General features: G+C 46.5%; 1 protein-coding gene across 1 annotated transcript; it reads left to right on the top strand.

Annotated features, from left to right (window-relative positions):
• The first annotated feature begins 9,763 nt into the window (after window positions 1-9,763).
• PGRMC1 (progesterone receptor membrane component 1) lies at window positions 9,764-18,178 on the top strand. Its single transcript, XM_028087785.2, has 3 exons — window positions 9,764-10,181; window positions 13,541-13,696; window positions 16,790-18,178. Exons 1-3 carry the CDS (start codon window positions 9,854-9,856, stop codon window positions 16,891-16,893), a joined length of 588 nt encoding a protein of 195 aa, XP_027943586.1. The 5' UTR covers window positions 9,764-9,853; the 3' UTR covers window positions 16,894-18,178.
• Window positions 18,179-19,965: the final 1,787 nt, after the last annotated feature.

Genomic DNA, 19,965 nt, shown 5'->3' with positions numbered 1-19,965 from the left:
GGGAAAAGTAGAGGAATCCTAAGCCCTGTTGCATCCAACTCCTTCGCATATGTCACATTCATCCCTGTGTTTATGTCCTCACTATAACAGCCTTGATTCACGTCCCCATTTCCTCCCGAGGAAGGCTCCTCATTGGCGTCCCTGCTCCAGTACCCATCCCTCCAATGCATCCTCAAGGTTCCTCCCAGCATAATACTTCTACAAAGAAAAATGATCTCATGTAAAGCCTGGACTCTGGAGCCAGACTTTTGGGTTTAAATCCCAGCTCTGCCTCCTACTAGCTGTGTGACTTTGGGCAAATAACTTAACCTCTCTGTGTATCAATTTCCTCATCTATAGAAAGAGGATGATGATAGAACCTAACTCAGAGGGTTAGATAGATGAGTTAATATATGGAAAGTGTCTGTAGCACTCAACACACCTTAGCTGTGATGTCAGCCACATCACTCCTAGTTTTAGTATAGTTGTTGAAGGTAAGATAAGAAGTAGAAAGAAATCAAGCTAGGTAGGTAGGCTGAGGCCAGATCATGGAAGGTTAGAGTCTTCAGTCAGGTTCCCTGGGAAAACAGACTCTACAATGGCGAGTTAGTTGATCAGAAGTTGATGGGAGAGTGCTCTTGGGATCTACACCTGAAGGGTAAGGCAAGGAAGCAGGATCCAGAGAGCAGTCACAACACAGCCTCAGTCGATCCCACAGGGAGCTCTGACACTGAGGTGGCCCCACAGAGTTTGCCCCACAAACTACCTGCCTCGCAGTGTTTTATGAAGAGTACATGAGTTATCCGACCACTAAAAAGAAATGCTAATGATGTGATGTGACTGAGGCGCTAATTATCACTACAATGGCAATCATATTGCAATATATAAATGTATCATTCATATGTTGTACACCTGAAATTTACACAATATTACACATCAAATATATTTCAATAAAAAAGAGGACATGAGTCATTCCATACAAAGGGCTTAGAACATTGCCTAGCACACAGGAAGTGCTCCAACGATGTTAGCTATTACTAAAGATGCAGATTCTCAGGCTTTACCTTAGACCTACTGGATCAGAATCTTTGGGGGCTGACCCTAGGAATAGACGTTTTAATAAGTACCCTTCCCCCGCTCCAGATTATTCTGATCCTCACTAAAGTTTGAGAACCACTAGTTTCCCTAGAAAACTCATTGCTTCCTTGTCCACTTGGTGAACATTTTTAAAGCTCAGCCCAGACTCACCTCCTGTATGAAATCTTCCTAGATCAGACCTTCCAGCCCTCCTTTCTCTACCTCCTCCTTATCGTGTGCAGACCACGATCACAGCATCTATAACCTTTTGACTGTCTGTCTCCTGTTGCTAGACAGTGAGCTCCTTCCTTGAGGGGCAAAGACTTTGCATTCTTAACGTCTACCACAGAGCCTAGCACGGAGCAGGGTCTCAAGAGGTCCTCAAGGTCAAGTGAAAAAATGGACAGGCCCCTTTTGGGTCTCTTTAAAATCTCAGCACCAAGTGCTGCCTACTGTAACCTCTGAAATTGAAAATGTAGAATCCATACACTCGGTTGGTTGGTTGTTTTGGAATCCATATATTTCTACTATGTAAGACATGGTTGGCAACTTTGAAGTTTTGGGTTTTATCCTTTTCATTGTTTGAACTTTGTATTACTTTTTACAATAATAAAAGTAATTTATGCTCACTGTACAAAAAAGGAAGCAAAATTATCCATAATCTCACAACCCAGAAATAGTTGTCATTAACTTTTTAAAAATTTTAATTCTACCGTAGTTAACATACTAGATGTCATTAACTTTTTCTTTTTTTTTAGTTTTTTTTTAATATTTTATTTATTTATTTGACAGACAGAGACACAGCGAGAGAGGGAACACAAGCAGGGGAGTGAGAGAGGGAGAAGCAGGCTCCCCACAAGCAGGGGGAGTGAGAGAGGGAGAAGCAGGCTCCCCGTGGAGCAGGGAGCTCGATGCGGGGCTCCATGCGGGGCAGGGAGCTCGATGCGGGGCTCCATGCGGGGCTCCATGCGGGGCTCCATGCGGGGCTCCATGCGGGGCTCGATCCCAGCACCCTGGGATCATGACCTGAGCCGAAGGCAGACACTTAATGACTGATCCACCCAGGCGCCCCCATTAACTTTGTCTTTTTAAGAGTTCCAATGTCCCTCTTTCTAGGTGAAGTAATGGGCAGAGACAATGATAACTCAGTCCAACAATTCAAGTAGGAACCATTGTTTGCGTTAAGGCCTATAGAAATCTGAGTTATGTTTTACTACAAAATTATAAAATACATTCATTCAAACTACACTGTAAAAGAAATTTTCAAAATGAAGGATACGTCCTCATTAAACATCTGCAAATGGTTCTTTCCTAAACACATCCAACTAGACACAGCTTTTAAAAATCCAAATAATCAGCTTGAACTTAATGAGAGAACCTATTCTTCCCATAATGGGAAAGGTGCTCACATCGAGATACTTCAGCCCCAACTTCCACAGACTCTAGTGGGAGTTGGGAGATGCTCTGCTGCTAGATGTAAAAATTTCGCTTATGTCAGGGAAAATTGTATTAGATGAACAGTTTAAGTGAGCAAGAGTTCACATATATTAGAGAAATCACCTTATGCCTTACAAAGGCAAAATAAATTTTGTAGACCCCCTTCTCTGTAGAGGCCATCAGCTCACTAACAAGGCTCTGAAACTCAGTAGGCAGAATGGCGGGGGGGGGCGGGAAACAGACTTCAGTATGAGAATTGGTCGACACACATTTCCTGAGGGAAGCAATTCGGATTGTCCTGGTTAAGTGTTCTCTTGATCTTCAAGCTCTTTTGAAACCCAGTCCATTCCTAAGATCACTCTGAAAATGCATCAGTGTGATGCATAAACCCTTTTTTGGTAGCTTTAAGTAAAACACATCTTTTGAAAAATGTGTACAGTCAATACTTTTCAAGTCCTAATACATAAAACACATAAGCTGGCGGTCTCCCCTGGGACAGTCTAAGGCTTACTTTTGCCCCAACAAATTAGGAAGTTCCCTTGACTCCTGAGTTTGCCTTTAGAGATGAGAACTCAAAACAGAAAGCGAAGTCAGTTGTCAAAGAGCTACTAATTTAGAGCAAAGCTGTACAGCACAGCAAAACCCCATTTATTACATTTTATCTTCTGCACACTTAAAAATGTTTAAATAATAACTGCAGGCCCCAATGTAGACCATGAATCTACTATCAATTTTTTAAAATCTCCATCTTCCTAGAAGAAGTGTGGTGTTTGGGGGCTGATAGATCAACATCAGAGATCAAATCTGTTGCCACCGAACGCAACCTGGTAACATAAAATCATTCTGGTAACCTGACACATGGCCAAGATTCTAAGACTACAGAATTAAAGGCTTCCTTTTGGATTCTGTCCCTTAATAGGAAAACCATGAAAAGGCTTCCAGCTCAGTAGAGACCTTGAACAAAGCATGGTGGGGGCGCCTGTCTGGCTTAGTCCCTGGAGCTAGCCGCTCTTGATCTCGGGGTTGTGAGTTCGAGCCCCACCTTGAATGTAGAGATTTCTTGAAAAAATAAAAAAGGCTGGTAAGAGTGGGCAACTTTGCAGACCCTGGGTAGTGCCCCGCAAATTCAACAGGCCAAAGGAGTGAGTTTTCATGATGGGGCTCTCCCCAGATGGCCCACGGCCATACTGCCCGCCCTCCTTAAAGCCTGCATCCCCGTCTGTGCGAATGATCCGGTCACCCAGACAAGTTCCATGTCTGTACCTCATGGCATTTTCGGCACCTGCTCTTGAATGGGACTCCACAAAGCAGAACCCACATCCGGGCCCATCACAATTTTCTTTATGCCGCCACTTCTGCTGAAGAGTTCATAGGTGTGCCCTTCCGTGGTGCAAAAGGAAAGTTTTCCAGCATACAACGTGCAGCTCTTCTTCAGTAATTTTTCCTGTTCTTCATGGTCCCCCCAGAAGGGCGGATCCCGGTACTGGCTCAGCTCCACGTTGGAGTCGTTGCGCAGCGTGCCTTCCAAAGGCCTCCGGACATCAGGTGCAGACAGGTGGACAGGGACACCGCCACCCTGGGAAGCCCGGGAACCACGAGGCGGCTGCGGCGGTGGCGGAAGCGCCATTGCCATTAACTAGTAGGTGTATTTCCTTCATGTCTTGTCTGTGCATGTATGTTTCACATAGTGGGTTTCCATACTCAAATCAATTCAAGTCCACAAATATTTACTGAGCACCTGCTATGCGTCAGCCACTATTCTAAGTACAGGGGCTACGGTAGGGAAGGAAATAAAATGTCTCTTCTTGTGTGGCTCACATTCAAGTTGAAGGAGACAACCAAAAAAGTGAGTAAAGGATATTATATATCTGAGGAAGCAGTAAATGCGATGGAGAAAAATAAAGCCAAGAAGGGGGGTGGAGAGGCGGGGAAGGATGTTTCAAAATTCGAAAGCGGTGAAGGGATGATCCATGAGGATATTTGGGCAAGAACATTCCAGCAAAAGGAATCACAAGTACAGAGTCCCTGAACTGGAAACATGCCTGGTTGTTCCAGGGCCAGCAAGGAGATGGCTGTGGCTGGAAGTTGAGTGACCAGGGAAGGAACTGGAAAATGAGGTGCTAAAGTCCTAAAGGTAAGGGTGGGGGGCGCTGAATCCCGTGGGGCCTTGTAAGCTGCTGTAAGGCCTTTGGGCTTTTACTCTGAGTGAGATGGGGAGCATCTTTGAACACTTAGGTGGTTTCCAGTTTTTGCTACCATCTCTCATGCTTTGTGATTTCTCCTTTCTGTTTTTTTTTTTAAGATTTTATTTATTTATTTGAGAGAGAGAGACAGAGATAGCAAGAGAGAGCACGAGCGGGGAGGAGAGGGAGAAGCAGACTCCCGGGCTGAGCAGGGAGCCCGACTCCGGCTCCATTCCAGGACCCTGAGATCATGACCTGAGCCTCAGACAGACGCTTCACCAAGTGAGCCACCGAGGCGCCCCTGTGATTTTTCTATACAAACCTCTGTTCACATCTCTGAGCACTTCCCTAAGAAAAAGTTCTAGAAGTTAAATTCCTTGGTCACAGGTTAGGAATAATTTGAGGCTCTTGCTGCATATTGCCAAAAGGGCTTTCTAGAAAGTCTATACTCACTTAAAATATAATTTAGTTAACTATATTGAGTGCCTACTACTTTATTGAGGCAGACATGGTCTAGGGGCTTGAAATACACCGGTGAACAAAACGAATCTTTCATTCTAGCAATTTCACTCTTGCCAGCATTGTGTCAGAGTGCTTGCCTTTGCTGTATGCTTGCCAACACCAAGAATTACCATTCTTAAAAAGCTTCAAGAAACAAAAGGCAAAACAGAATGCTCCAGTAATTTGAATGATGAAAAGTGGTACGTTGTTATTATGTTCTTTTAGATTTGATTACTAGTGAAGTTGAATTACTTCCCACACATTTTCTAGCTAATCAACCAATTGTCCTATTTTTCTTTAAAAGCTTTTGAAAACCTTTGAAAATAATTTAAAGGAGGCAGGAAGTTTGGAAACATCAACAGACTTAATATATATCTTGTGAAATAGGTAGCCCTCAGGTCTAGTACATAAGCTTTAGAAATTGATTTGAAGCCAAAGAGCACATATAATGCAACTCTCATGTTCTGGAGAGGGCTTTTTAGTCAGGAGCTCCCTTCCAATTTCCACAGAATTTGAGAACTCTGGACCTTTCCACCGACTATAAGCCAGAATGGGGTGGGGCGGTGGGGGGGGAGGTGAAGGTGATACTTTTCCTCAAAAATTTCAACATCCCAGGGTTATTTAAGAGCCCACCTTAATATCAAATATGTTTTGAGAGCATTTATATTTTCAAGCTGTATCACTGCTTGGGGTTTCAAGTTGCACAACTTTTCTACCCTCTGTGTGGGGGAAGAAAATTATAAATTCCCCAGCCCTACATAAAGGCATATCCCCCACTTTTTATTAAGATAAAATATAGGGCGCCTGGGTGGCTCAGTCGTTGGGCGTCTGCCTTCGGCTCGGGTCATGGTCCCAGGGTCCTGGGATCGAGCCCCGCATCGGGCTCCCTGCTCTGCACGAAGCCTGCTTCTCCCTCTCCCACTCCCCCTGCTTGTGTTCCCTCTCTCGCTGTGTCTCTCTCTGTCAAATGGATAAATTAAAAAATCTTAAAAAAAAAAGATAAAATATAGCGGTGCCTGGGTGGCTCAGTGGGTTAAGTGTCTGACTCTTGATTTCAGCTCAGATCATGATCTCAGGGTTGTGGGATCGAGCCCCACATCAGACTCTAGACTCAGCGGGGAGTCTGCTTGAGAGTCTCTTTCTCCCTCTCCCTCTGCTCTCCACCCCCATTCTCTCAAATTAAAAAAAAAAAGATAAAATAAAGCATAAGTGAGATAACATACAGCATTGTGTAAGTTTCAGGTGTACCTTTGATACATTTATATTGTAATACAATTGTTATTGTAACATTAGCTAACACCTCTGTCTCATCATGTAATTATCATTTCTTCTAGTGGTTGGCACAATTAGTATCCAGTCTTTTAGCAAGTTTAATGTTTAAGATACAGTTTTGTTGTCTATAATCACTGTACTGTACATTAGATCTTCAGGACTCATTTATCTACTAGTTGCTAGTATGCACCCTTAAACAACATCTCTCCCCTTCCCCCACCCCCAGCCCTTGGTCACCACCATTCCACTGTTTTTTTTGAGTTCAGTGTCTGTTTTTAGATTCCACGTATAAGAGATATCATACAGTATTGTATTTCTGTGTTTGGCATTTCCCCCACTTCCAAAAGTGCTTATTTTTGAGGAGAGAGAATCAGGGCTGAAGAGAAGGGCTTTAATTTACCTTTTGTGTCTTTCCATAGTTTGAATTTTATGACCTTAAACAAATATGACTTTAAAAAAATTTCAACATGTGTTATCTGGGTGGGAGCTCATGACTTATTCTTAGTTTTTACTTTGTATCTCTCTTCATTAGAAAAAAAAACCTGGTAAACCATTTATAATTTTTAAATTTCCCCAGTTTTGTAAAACAAAATCTGTGTGTGTGTGTGTGTGTGTGTGTGTCCCATGTCTGCAAGAATATAAACCAAACTGCTAATGTGTGGGCCCCATTTAAAGATTGCCTGGGGAGCTGGGAGAGAGAGAATGAATTTCATTTTTTCTTTTATGCACTTACATATTGTTTAAGTTTGTTACAATGAGCATGTATTACCCTTCTACATTTTTTTCACAAAAGTAATAATAAATCTTTTTTTTTTTTCCTCCTGAGGCTAAAAGTGACATGTGCTCATTGCAGAAAATATAGAAGAGTACGAAGAAACTAACAATCACAACAGTTAACATTTTAGCATGTTTCCATTTAGGCTTCCTTTTAATGCATGTTTTTTTATATAGCTGAGTTTTCATACTGCATAGTTTTGTAGCCTGTTTTTCTCTCTTAAGACATAAGCATTTTCCCACGTCATGCATGTCATAATAATATTTTGTGGTTTTGTCACATTTCAAGTGGATTAATTAGCTATTTCTTAAAGTTTAACATTTAGGTTGTTTCCAATTTTCTCATATTAAAAGTGATTTTCTGGGGCGGCTGGCTGGCTCAGTCAGTAGAACAGGCAACTCTGGATCTCGAGGTTATGAGTTCGAGCCCCACATTGGGCATAGAGCTCACTACTTAAAAAAGAAAAAAAAAAGTTTTTCTGACAAGCATCTTAGTAATGAAATCTTTGCATTTCTAAGTGTTTCCTTGCCATGGATACCTAGAGGTCAAAGAACTGGACCAAAGAGTAGATTTCTAGAAGTGGGATTAATGGATAGAGAGTATTTCTATGAATGACAAAAGATTATATCAATTTCTACTCCCAACAGTGTACAAGAGTCTCGTCACCCTCGGGCCAGCCTTGTAGATCATCCTTTTTTGTTGTTGTTGCATCTTTCTGACAGGAAGGTGGTATGTGACAGCGGTATCTCCATTTTTCATTGCAGTAAGACTGAACATTTTTCATATGCTTAGGCACCATTGGTATCCCCTCTTCTGTGGACTACCTATTTCCATTTTTGCCCATTCATTGACTAAGCCTCTTCTGGATTTTCTTATCAATTAAAATGAACTCTTGCAAGGTATTAACCCTTTCTCTGTCATTAGATGAAAATATATTTCACAAGTTTGTTGGTTTTTAAAAATATCTTGGCCATAGACTTTTAAAACAAAAGATGAGTAGAGTGTAACTCCGGCCTTGGGCCCTCAGTTTAAGCCTATTTCCCCTTGATTACATGGAAGAGGTTTGACAAAAGATCTGTGAGGGCCATTTCAGCTAACCCTAAATTTAGATCTGTGGGGGAAAAAAATGTGTGGGCCCGATTTAAGGATTATTCCGCTCATATGTACTTTTAAAGGATTTAAGAAGATGGGGTGGGGGCAGGGATGGAAGAAGTTGGTGCCAGAAATTTTTAGAATTCTGAGGTAAGACGCCAATTCTCTCAAATCTCTTGCGTGTTGAGAGGGGGAGTAAATTATGTGCAAGCGAACAGAACTCTTGATGGAAAAGTACTGCTCTGGGTTGCAGATGTGTGCAGGGCTTGGTTTTAATTATTTTTCCCCCTTCTCTCTATCCTTTCTTCCGCTCCCCTCCCCCCACCCCGTGACACTGAAGAGGGCGGCCGGATTACGATTCTAATGGGTAGAGACGGCCCTTCCTCCGTAAGGCCTGCTCCTGTGCAGACGGTTAGCCCATCAACAGCCGGCGGAAATACCCAGGAAAGGAAGGGACCAAACTTAGGATCTTTCCAAACTCCCGCTTTCGTCTGGGATACAGCACAGGGTTATTGAGACTGCCAAGGGTAGCTCGACAGAGTTCAAATAAAACAACTCTGCCAACAAAGAAACTTCGGTCATTATTCTGAGCCAAAAAAAGCGCAACAACAGAAGGCCGCTTGCTGATGCGTTGGGACTGAGCAAATCTGTGATTGCGAAAGGGTTTAGATTTCCGAGAATGAATCCAATTTCATCCGGCGAGCCGATCGGCCTCCCCCAGATATTGGGAGAGTTGTCAGGCAGGGGCCTGTGCGCTGACTTGGGCTACACGGGGGTGTCCACGCCACAGCCTCTGGCGGGGAGGCCTGGAGAAGGGTCATTAAGGAGAGTAAAAGGGGGTTCTCAAGGTGGAAATGGGTAGTCTGGGACTCCAAGGTGGAAAGAGGAGCTCGAGGAGAGTTTCCTTCCTGTCCCCCAAGGGAGCCTCACGGTGCCCGGGGGGATGGGCGGGGAAAGGTGAAGCTTCAGAATGGAAGGCGAGGGAGAAGCTGAAGCAAGAGAAATGGAGTCGTGTGTGGCGCGCATCAGGTGGCCGAGCGGGCCTCGAACCGAGCTCGGCAGGGCCGAGGCTCTCGGAGTGGGTCGGGGTGCAAGGAGGCGGCGAGGGTGCAGAGGAGGGCTGCGCGCCGCGTCGCGCTCAGCTAGAGGCTGGCGCGGGGATGGCGTGAGGCTGCGGCCGCCGCCTCGCAGGTACGGCCCGGGGGGGGGGGGGGGGGCGTGCCGCTCCCGCCGCCTCAGCGGGGGTGGGGGGTGGGGGGCGGCGGGATCCGGCCGGGGAAAGGGGAGCGACCGTCCGGGGGCCAGGTGGGGGGCAGGAGCTGGACGGGCCGGAGCTGGACGGGCCGCGGCGCCGCGGGCGGGCGGGCGGCGGGGGAGGCGGGGCCCGGAGGCTCCGCCCGCCCCGCCCCGCCCCGCCTCCTCCCCCGGCTAGTCCTTGTCCGCCGAGCCCCGCGCGCCACTAGCTCGCTGAGAGGGAGGAGGAAGCAGCCAGTTCCGGAGCCCTCCCTAGCCCGGCCCAACCTTTGCTCCAGAGATCATGGCTGCCGAGGATGTGGCGGCCACCGGCGCCGACCCGAGCGAGCTGGAGGGTGGCGGGCTGCTGCACGAGATTTTCACGTCGCCGCTCAACCTGCTGCTGCTCGGCCTCTGCGTCTTCCTGCTGTACAAGATCGTGCGCGGGGACCAGCCGGCGGCCAGCAGCGATAGCGACGACGACGAGCCGCCCCCGCTGCCCCGCCTTAAGCGGCGCGACTTCACCCCTGCCGAACTGCGGCGCTTCGACGGCGTCCAGGACCCGCGCATACTCATGGCCATCAACGGCAAGGTGTTCGACGTGACCAAAGGCCGCAAGTTCTACGGGCCCGGTAACGGCGGCCGCCCAGGGGACGCGGAGACAAAAGAAGGGGCCCCGGCCCGGGGCCGGGGCCGGGGGAAGCGAGGGGGAGCGGGGCGCCCCCGAGGGGAGAAATGGCGGCTCCCTGGCGGCAGCGGGCAAGGGGCGCTCTAGAAGGGCTGCGGCTGGCGGGGGACGCCGCCAGCGCCGGGATGGGGGTTGGGGGGGCGGAGAGAAGGCTGGAGCGCCCGGGGCCGAGGGCGGGGGGGCCTGGGGGGGTGGGGGGCGAGCTCGCCGGCCTGGAAGGGGGGGTCACGGCCGCGCGCAGTGTCGAGGGAGCTTCGAGGGCATGGGGTTTGGGGGTTCCTGGAAGGAGAGGCGGTGTCGGGCTGGAGAAGGGAAACGTGGGCGTCTCGAGGGAAGCGGGGAGGGGAGGGCGGAGGGGGGAGGTCCAGCCTGCGAGAAGACGCGAAGGCCGCTGCGGCCGGGAGTGGCCGCGGCGTGTGTGAAGGTGCGGGAGCAGGAGAGCGGAGGTGGGATGGGCGGCAGGTAGCAGCCGAGTGCGTGCGGGCAGGTGATGTGTGAAGTGCGTGGTCCGTGGCTGGGGCTTGCCGGGCGCGGGTGTGCGTGCGCGCGCGCGCTCGGAATGTGGCATGTGTCAGGTATGTGTGTGGCATGTGTTTGGTATGTGTGTGCGCGTGCTGTGTGTGGCCGACCGAAAAGCTGGAAGGTGAACGGGGAGCCTCCGCGGGTGGGGGGCAGCTGACGGAGGGCGGAAGGAGGCTGAACGTAGCGGACAATGGGAACGTGGCGAGATGAGAAGGTAATAACAGCATTTTAGTCTTTAGCGGGAGAGAAAGCACTGGAAGCCAAAAAAAAAAAAATTAAAAATGGAGGGAGGGAGAAGTGGGAGGATCCTGGGAAACAAAAGGGGTAGGGCTGTGAGGGCTGCTGGGTGTGGGGATTTCAGGAAAAGCCAACCAGAGGGGAAATGGGGGTGGATGACTGCTGAGCCGCTGGAGGGGGGCAGGCTTGGAGGGTTTTAGGGATGAGGCTTTCTAAGCCTGGTTGCGGATCAGAATCACCTGATGAGCTTGAGCAAAAACACCGATTCCCGGCTTACTCGCAGCCACGGTGGAGGAGGCTCTGTGGGGGAGGTCCAGCAATCTGCATTTTAAGCGGCTCGCCCAGGCGCATTTGAGAAGCGGCCAGGTTTGGAAAGTCGTGCCTTGTAGAATATTCCGGAGAGGGGGAGGAAGAGATTTTAGCTCCTCTAATATGGACTCCTAAAAACGGGGAGCTCAGGGAGTGTGTCCACATGGAGGGCCCTCTGGCTCACTGGCCTGGAGCGACGGAAGAGGATTTAGAAGGCGGTGATCTCCATCATCTCCACTCCTGCTTTGTTTTACTCGCCCAGCCCAACTAATCAAAATCAGATGGGTTCAGGTTCTTCCCGAACTGGTCCCCTTTGCGGTTTTTCCTTGTGGCTGATTTAGAAGACCTGCATTCTGTAGGCCATGTAACTGTCCAAAGAATTTGAGAACCACACCTTTGTTGTTGTCACTTTCCCTGTCACTTCCACTTTACATAATCATGTAAACGGCTGTCTCTCCTGAGCTACACCATCAAGGATTCCAGCCGGGTACGTGGGGCAACATCATAGAGTTGTAATTTGCAAAGTCATTGAGAGGAATGCAGGCCTGTGCACAGAAACACAAAACTCTGGGAGTCAGGCGACCAGAGTTCTAATCCTGGTTGGATTACTGACTAGCTGTGTGACGTGGTGCAAAGCATTGTTCTCTCTGGGCCTTAGTTGTCCCTCTGAAAAATGCTAAGGATGGCCCATTGTGAGATCTCCTCAGTCTCTGCTCTGCGGTATCATCCCGTGAGCCCATGAATATGTGACATGATGTGCAAATGATCGTTCATGTTACAGAGGATTCTTAAAAATTACTCATTCCAGTGCCCATTATTCATTGTAGGTACTGGGAATACAGCTGTGAGCAAAACAGACACACATCTCCTCTCATGGAGCTTACATTCTAGTGAAGATACATTCGGGTGAATAACCTATATTCTCCCAAAACTTTTAGTGCTCCCCTTGAGCCATTTTTAAATATTCTGTGACCATAATCTCTGAAGTATCGAGGTCCCTTGTTCTGGTCCCAAACCAGAACAATTGGCCTATTTTCAAGTACTAGATGCTACCATATCCACTAGAAGTGTATACACATACACACATTTGTGAAAACTGTAATGGGTTTTTTTTTAACCTTCATTAGTAGACATAGTATATAATGAAGATCGCAAACAACCAGTTTTCTTTAGAACCTTATTTGCATTTAAAAGTTGATCATAAATTTTGTCTAATTTGTGAAAAAAAAAATTCCTAGGGGATTGAGGTTTCCAGTGACCAGGCCATCTTGAAATTTGATCTCTTCTCATACTTGGCATAGTGGTTACCTACAAACTTTAATGTCAGAGTTGCTACCCAATCTACCTTGGGGAAACAACACATAGTTTAAAGTACACTGGCTTCTTTTCCTTTACTTGTGAATATTTAAATAAGTCTAAACATCTACTTTAAGTACCTACAAATAATTCACCACTCTTTTAGACAAAAGTTCAGTATAATATATAATAACATTCTAATGTTTTATATAATTATTTGGAGATATTAATTCAGTCTTTTTTTTTCCCATGAAAATCTAAGTATTTTGAGTCTTCGAGCTCACCAGTGACGGAGCTGATCTCCTCTGCTACCTCTTTACTGAGAGTGTAGATTATGTAACATGGGGATACATTTCTGGACCACTGATACTCTTATCAAATGATTTTTGCTGCAAATGCCAGTCTCACAACTGAAGATCACTGTAAGATACTTTTGACTCATTAAAACATATCAGAATACATTTCATAAGGAAATGTTCTCATTTATGTCTTAGTACTTACTACCTTAAGGAGCCGTAACTTTCACTGGTGTAGCCCAAATGCCTAGAACAGAGACAGGCTCTGGGTTCAATGTCCTAAAGTTGAATTCTGACCCTTGGATTCAGTATTATCTTGGATGATTTCCCACCACCCCCACCACCCCCCCATCCCGCCCCAGGAGATAATCATTCATGGCTTTTTTATTAGCTATTTGAGAATCACAGGGAATGGATGATAATGTATAGCAAATTGGTTTGTAAAAGTTTGATAACAGGTCCTTGGGGATCCACCACATAATGATGAAAGTATCAACATCACTTCTGGTTTCCAGATGGAATTTGATACTGCAAAAGAGGGCTGTCTTTGTTGATGGGTAAGGAAGCCATTTTCTGTGTATGAACCACAGAGAAATTGACTGTCTAATAAAGAACTGGTCTTTGGTTTTGTTTGTTTTTTAAGAGGGGCCATACGGGGTCTTTGCTGGAAGAGACGCATCCCGGGGCCTTGCCACATTTTGCCTGGATAAGGAAGCACTGAAGGACGAGTACGATGACCTTTCTGACCTCACTCCTGCCCAGCAGGAGACCCTGAGTGACTGGGACTCTCAGTTCACTTGTAAGCATTTTTTAAAAATTGTGCCTGGATCAAATTTCTACCAGTAATGGGATTCACAGCAGTACAATAGTTATTACTAAGCAGCCTGAAACTGGGGAGCATTTTGATAGGCTCCTGAATCTTGGACGGATCAAGTTCATGGCTTGAAGTAATTGCAGCAATGCTGAGTCACTTGCTGTGATTGCATCCAATTTTTAGCTAGTTCTCTGTGGAAACTTGGCTTTCATTTAAGTCTTTGACAGGTTCGCGTAGATTCCACACTAGGATTTGGTGCTTGGTGTGTAGGGGAAAGGATCTGTAGGCTACAGAGAGGGACTTTCAGAAGTCCTCACTAGTAAGGCTTGCCGTTTAAAAGCAGCCCACATTTCTGTCGAAGAATGGGAGACTTGTGTTCTACAAAACAGCTTCTCTTTGAATCTAATTGAGCCTAACGGTAGGCCTCATCTACAAATGATGCTTAAATCTGCCCAGCAACAATGGTGTCTGCATTTTTAAAAAGAGAAAAAAAAGGAGCCGCTTGTTTCCTGGCTTATGCTATAAGGCTGAGGTCTTTGGGAGGAGGGGGAAGTGAGGATGGGGGTTAAGTTCAAATTTCGGGAATTGAGGAATCGGCTTTTGTCAGACCTAAGTGTCTAATGATCACTTTAGCAACATTGCACTGCTAAGAATTTTGATTAATCTTTCCCAGCTTTAAAACAGTATATAAAGACCGTGACCAGCGCTTAAAGATTTTTTTATTTTAAAAATGTATCCTTTCTATTTGCTGTTCTCTATAGCCAGTTAAATATTACTGACTCTTTTGGCTAAACCCAACCATTTTCTTTGAAAATAATGCTGACTTCAGAGTTCTGGGCTAATTATTAGCCAGCTGTGGCTCCACCTTTAGGTTCTGGGTCCCAAGCAGACAGAAGTAGAGCTTTCAAGCCTAGAGGCAGGTCTTTTTACTTTGAAAACGTAATTCCCCTATCTAACATCGCCCCTGATTTTTTTGGTATCCTAAGGATGCCTTTGTAAACATAGATGTTTCTATGTGGAACCAGCGAGTTGTAATTTCTAACTCACAGAGCTCTATCTCCTAGGGCTTGCCTTCCCCAAGGAGGCGAAAACTGTGGGAAAACGTTCTCCCCCTTAAACTAAGACCAGCCCCCAATTCTGTGGTAACGCTGGAGCGCCACTCGAGACTGGCGTGGGTGCCCCTTGAAGCAGGTTGCCCTGGCGCCAGCCGGCGTGTATTTGTTGTGTGGTCCTGAGCACTCTAGGGACCTTTATAACATGTTCAAATAGGAAAGTCCCCATTGTTCCCGGCGATTATTCCACACAAAACCAGGTCCGGCTACCTGGTTAGACAGGTTGGTTACTCCTCTAATTCCTGCCCACACGCGAAAGTCTGGGCCTCGCCTCAGACAGCGGCAGGATTAACCCTGCGTTAGCTGGGCTGCAAGGATGCGGCCGGCGGGATGGTGGTCTGCGGACTCTTGCCCTTCTCACGTCTTTTTTTTTTTTTTAATTTTTTATTTAAATTCAATTTCATTAACCTATACTCTTACTAGTTTCAGAGGTAGAGTTTAGTCATTCGTCAGTTGCCTCTCTCACCCAGGGCTCTTTCCATCACGTGCCCTCCTTCATGCCCGTCACCCAGTTACCCCAGCCCCGCACCCCCTCCCCTCCAGCAAGCCTCCGTTTGTTCTCTACAGTTACGAGTCTCTTATGGTTTGCCTCCCTGTTTTCGTCTTATTTTATTTTTCCCTCCCTTCCCCTATGTTCATCTGTTTTCTTAAATTCCACATATGAAATCACATGGTTACTTGTCTTTCTCTGACTTGTTTTGCTTAGCATGATACCCTCTAGTTCCATCGACATCATTGCAGATGGCCAGATTTCATTCTTCCCGGTGGCTGGGTTTCTGGTTTGCACTCTTAAATCTGTTTTCTCCAGCGTCTCCCGTGCCCTCCTGGCCTCCTTAACCACTCGCTTTAACTGCTATGCATAGCTTTTTCCTTGTGTTGGGAAAAAATTTGGTCTCCTGCTTCCCCCCATCCACCAGACTCCTCATCCCTTCCCTTCACTGTCAACCGCCTGCGAAGTGCTTGTCCCTAGCCACGGCTTCATTTCCTCCCCACACCTCCTTACTCCGTGCGACAGTTTCCAGCCCAGTTCCACTGGGCTTCTCTTTCTCAGAGCTTTCCAGAGACCTGCTTCTTGCCAGCATTGACTTCACTTCTCCAGCCCTTGTTGTGGATTTCCTGTCGGGTGCCCTCCCCAACCCACCCCCGCCGAGGGACTCCCTCTCCAGAGTCCCCAGCTGGGTCCACGGAAGCTCCAGTTTTAACTTCATTAACTCATGTTTCCAGTTTTCCTTTAAAGTAGCTCATATCCTAGCCTTTCCGTTCCCATGGACACCCTACTCCTGGCTCTCATTCCTTCACACACAGATCTACCCGCTGGCCTCCTGGGCCGCCTGCGCCTGGTCTCCTTGCTGTGATCCACCTGCTAGGCCACCACCACCCCATGTGTGCCAGGGCACTGGCTTCCTTTGTCATAAATCCTTGCCACCTATAGGATTAAGTCCGAACACTTCAGGCTGGCGTTCCACAACCTTCCTGGTCTCTTCCCCACACTGCTTCCCCCCCACACTCACTCCCACTCTGTTGCTGTCAGCTTGGTCTCTCTGGTGCTCCCCAGATCGGTTCAGTCTCACCTGAGTGCCTTTGTACACGGCGTTGACATTTTCTGGAAACCCCTCTCGCCTCAGATCCTTCCATGAGTTTTCCAAAGCATAGCCTTCTTCGTCAGGTGTTCTGAAATCCTTCTAACGAACTCCTCACGAGCCCTTGCTCCTCTCACCCCCTCCTGCACGCAGACACGACTCACTTTGACCTTCCCTTGCACACTTGGTGCCCGACATCGCTGCCTGTTTGGTATTTCTTCCGAACGAAACTCTTTTAATTCCCCGTGGGCAAGGACAGCGGGGTGAGTCCTGTGTGACTGACAGCTTTGAGGACCGCAGGCCTCTCCCGAATGCTTTCAGCTGAAATGTAGTGCCCCTCTGTGAAGCCTGAGAGTGCTCATTTGTGTTTTCTTCTCTCCCTCCAGTCAAGTATCATCATGTGGGCAAACTGCTGAAGGAGGGGGAGGAGCCCACTGTGTACTCTGACGAGGAAGAACCAAAAGATGAGAATGCTCGGAAAAATGATTAAAGCATCCCGTGGAAGCATATCTATTTTTGTATTTTGCGGAATCATTTGTAACATTCCAGTCTGTCTTTAAAACATGGTGATTTCAGTATTTCGAGCAGTTTCGAACTTGCTGTTAAGTTTTTGTAATTAACATCACTAGTGACACTGAACCAGTTAACTCTTCTGTCTTCAAGTGCATGGCGTGTTTGTGTGTCACAAATCCAGACCATGAACTGCAGTGCTGCGATCCAAATGTTAGGACTCTCCCCTTCTGTCTGTAGTTAGTGCAGGCTGCCTTTAAAATTCGTTTTTTCCTGAGCGAGTCAGGTAAGACTTGGGTATTTCCCCCAAACAGGTAAAAAAAAAAAAAAAAAAATGTTAACTGTGCAAAGTCCTTCTAGCCCCGAGAACAAAGGATCAATTTCTAGTCTCGCTGTCCTCAAGATAGCAAATCCTTTATTTCTCAATTGACTTAACTGCATGATTTCTGTTTTATCTACCTCTAAAGCAAATCTGCAGTGTTCCAGAGCCGCCTTTGGTATTGATGAAAGAGAGCTGCCCATTTAAAAAAAAGAAAAAAAGAAAGAAATCTCAAAGCTGGGCTCGGTTGGGAAAAGTACATTCACTGTGTGCGTAGACTGCATCATTCTTTTTGTCTTCTGGACACTCAGATGCCCCTACTAACACAGCAACGTATGGTAAGACTTAAAACAGGATCTGAACATTCAAAAGAAAGCTTTAGAAGAGATCCGCTGGCTTGCCGAAAAACCTAAATATATGAAGAAAACATAGAACTATCTCCCCTATCCCCACGTTCACGGTGGGACAACGGTGATTTCACACGGTTTGCCGAGGGGGGGCGTATGCTGAACAGGAGCAGGCCTCTGCTCTCCGGAGAGCCTTCACACACACACTCACTCACACACACACACACACACACCCCACCCCACCCCCCAGGAATGAAGAAAGTACACATCACTAGCCAAGTGGTTTTTAAAGTATATTCCTTAAGGTAACAGTTATTCTTCTGTTGTTACAAAACCATAGCCACTGCAAGAGTAGTAGGCCAAGCGTCTAGGTCTTTGATACTGGTCTTTTGGTTAACAATAAACTTCGCTTAAGTAGACTGTACAGTTGTGTGAATTTGTAAAAGTATTATATGAACAACTAGTGAGGTTTCAAACTCTTGTAATTGTAGTTGAATAGTCCTTGTATTTTCTTGTGAACCGTGTCTCATGGATTTACCTCAAATCAGGAAACAAAATGAAGTGCTTTGGTCAGTTAATAAAAATGGTTTTACCCAGTATAGTGTGGTGGGTTTTTAAACCTTAACCTAAGAAACCAGATTCGATCATTTTACTTTAGCTTAATACTCAGCTTCCCTTCTGTGTGTGTGTGCCAAGAGAAACCAGTAAAGGGGCAAAACTTCAGGGATCTCACACCACAAACCAAGTACCACCTTGTCCTGTTAAGAAACAGTGAATTGAGGGGCACCTGGGTGGCTCGGTCAGTTCAGCCCCTACCTTCAGCTCAGGTCCTGATCCCAGGATCCTGGGATCGAGCCCCATGCTGGGCTCCCTGCTCAGCGGGGCATCTGCTTCTCCCTCTGCCCCTACCTCCCACGTGCAGGCTCTCAAGTAAATAAAATCTTAAAAAAAAAAACACCAGTGAATTGACATTAGCTAAACTGCCCTAATGAAAATGTGCAAACTGACTTTTTAAAAAGTGTGAATTTATTTTTTATGACTTGTCAAATTCTGCCTATTTTTTTTAAATTTTGTTTTATTATGTTATGTTAGTCACCATACATTACATCATTAGTTTTTGATGTAGTGTTCCATGATTCACTGTTTGTGTTTAACACCCAGTGCTCCATTCAATACATGCCCTCTTTAATACCCATCACCAGGCTAACCCATCCCCCCACCCCCCTCCCCTCTAGAACCCTCAGTTTGTTTCCCAGAGTCCATCGTCTCTCATGGTTCGTCTCCCCCTCCAATTTCCCCCCCTTCATTTTTCCCTTCCTGCTATCTTTTTTTTTTTAACATATAATGTATTACTTGTTTCAAATTCTGCCTCTTTAAATCAGAACTTTCTAAACTCAAATGCACCCCTGCCTTGAGGTCCATAGCAAGGTTATTAAGGGGTAACTTTACTAAGGACGACATTAAAAGTGCCTGGGCAGGGTTGGTTGGTTCTGTTTTCAGACACCATCCATCAGGAAAGCGTTTGGAAATTCTTAACATGGCTAGGAAAGTTAATTCACCTCCTGTCAAAACATCAGATTTGCATATTGCAGTTCGTTGTGTCAGCACAACTTCTTTCTCTGAATATTAGTGTTTTGCCGTTTTAAACGTTCAAATCAGAGTTTTCTTACAAGGGATGTACTCCTACTGGGAGAGGACACTCAACTTTCCGCTTTTTATGTTCCCAAACCATTGCCTGTTTCTATTGTTTTTAAAAGAGCTCTGCCCCCCCCCACTAGGTTTCATTCAACCGATATTCGAGTTGCCCATTTTGTGCCAAGCACCCTGTTACACCGAGTGCTTCGGGGAAGGGGTGGGAGAGAGAAGCTGGGCCACCTTGCAGCCTGAAATCTCATTCAGATGCGAAGATTAGGCTACTCCTTTCTCTGAGTTAAATGGGTTTGATGCCAAGAGGAAACCGTCCAGAGCCTGGTTAAAGCTTCGATCTCAAATAGTCAGATTCCCCGCCATTCAGAATGAAATCAACATTGTATCGATTACACGTAAAAGGATATTACAATAAGGCAGGACTTCGGTCTAAAAACTTCTCAAATCCAGCTAGCATATTCAGAAATCACATTACATAAAAGGCACCATTTAAGATGGGGGGAGTGGTGGTTACAGGTGCCCAGCCAGTGGGGGCGGTGTCAGGTGAAACCCACGGGTTGGTTCCCCTGCTTTAACCACCCCCCCTCCCCCACAGAGGCACTGTGTTCTCAGGATTGGCACCTCTGGGTCCTAAGCATTCTCTCCGTGGTTTCCCGTACCTCTCCAGATCTGTGGCTTCTCTGCATAGTGACACCTCAGAGGGCCCAAGAGGCTAATCCAGGATCTAGAACAAACATCC

Source organism: Eumetopias jubatus, unplaced genomic scaffold (genome assembly GCF_037043125.1).
Source record: "Eumetopias jubatus isolate StellerSeaLion01/CBP00866 unplaced genomic scaffold, mEumJub1_p1.0 scaffold_11, whole genome shotgun sequence".
Classification (NCBI taxonomy): Eukaryota; Metazoa; Chordata; class Mammalia; order Carnivora; family Otariidae; genus Eumetopias; species Eumetopias jubatus.
This window is presented reverse-complemented; position numbering and strand designations above follow the sequence as displayed.

Excerpts from the sequence above, each read along its gene's own strand:
- PGRMC1 (XM_028087785.2), top strand. The coding sequence starts at position 9,854 with ATGGCTGCCGAGGATGTGGCGGCCACCGGCGCCGACCCGAGCGAGCTG. Across the intron at positions 10,182-13,540 it reads CCGCAAGTTCTACGGGCCCG|AGGGGCCATACGGGGTCTTT; the intron begins GTAACGGCGGCC and ends TTGTTTTTTAAG. Across the intron at positions 13,697-16,789 it reads CTGGGACTCTCAGTTCACTT|TCAAGTATCATCATGTGGGC; the intron begins GTAAGCATTTTT and ends CTCTCCCTCCAG.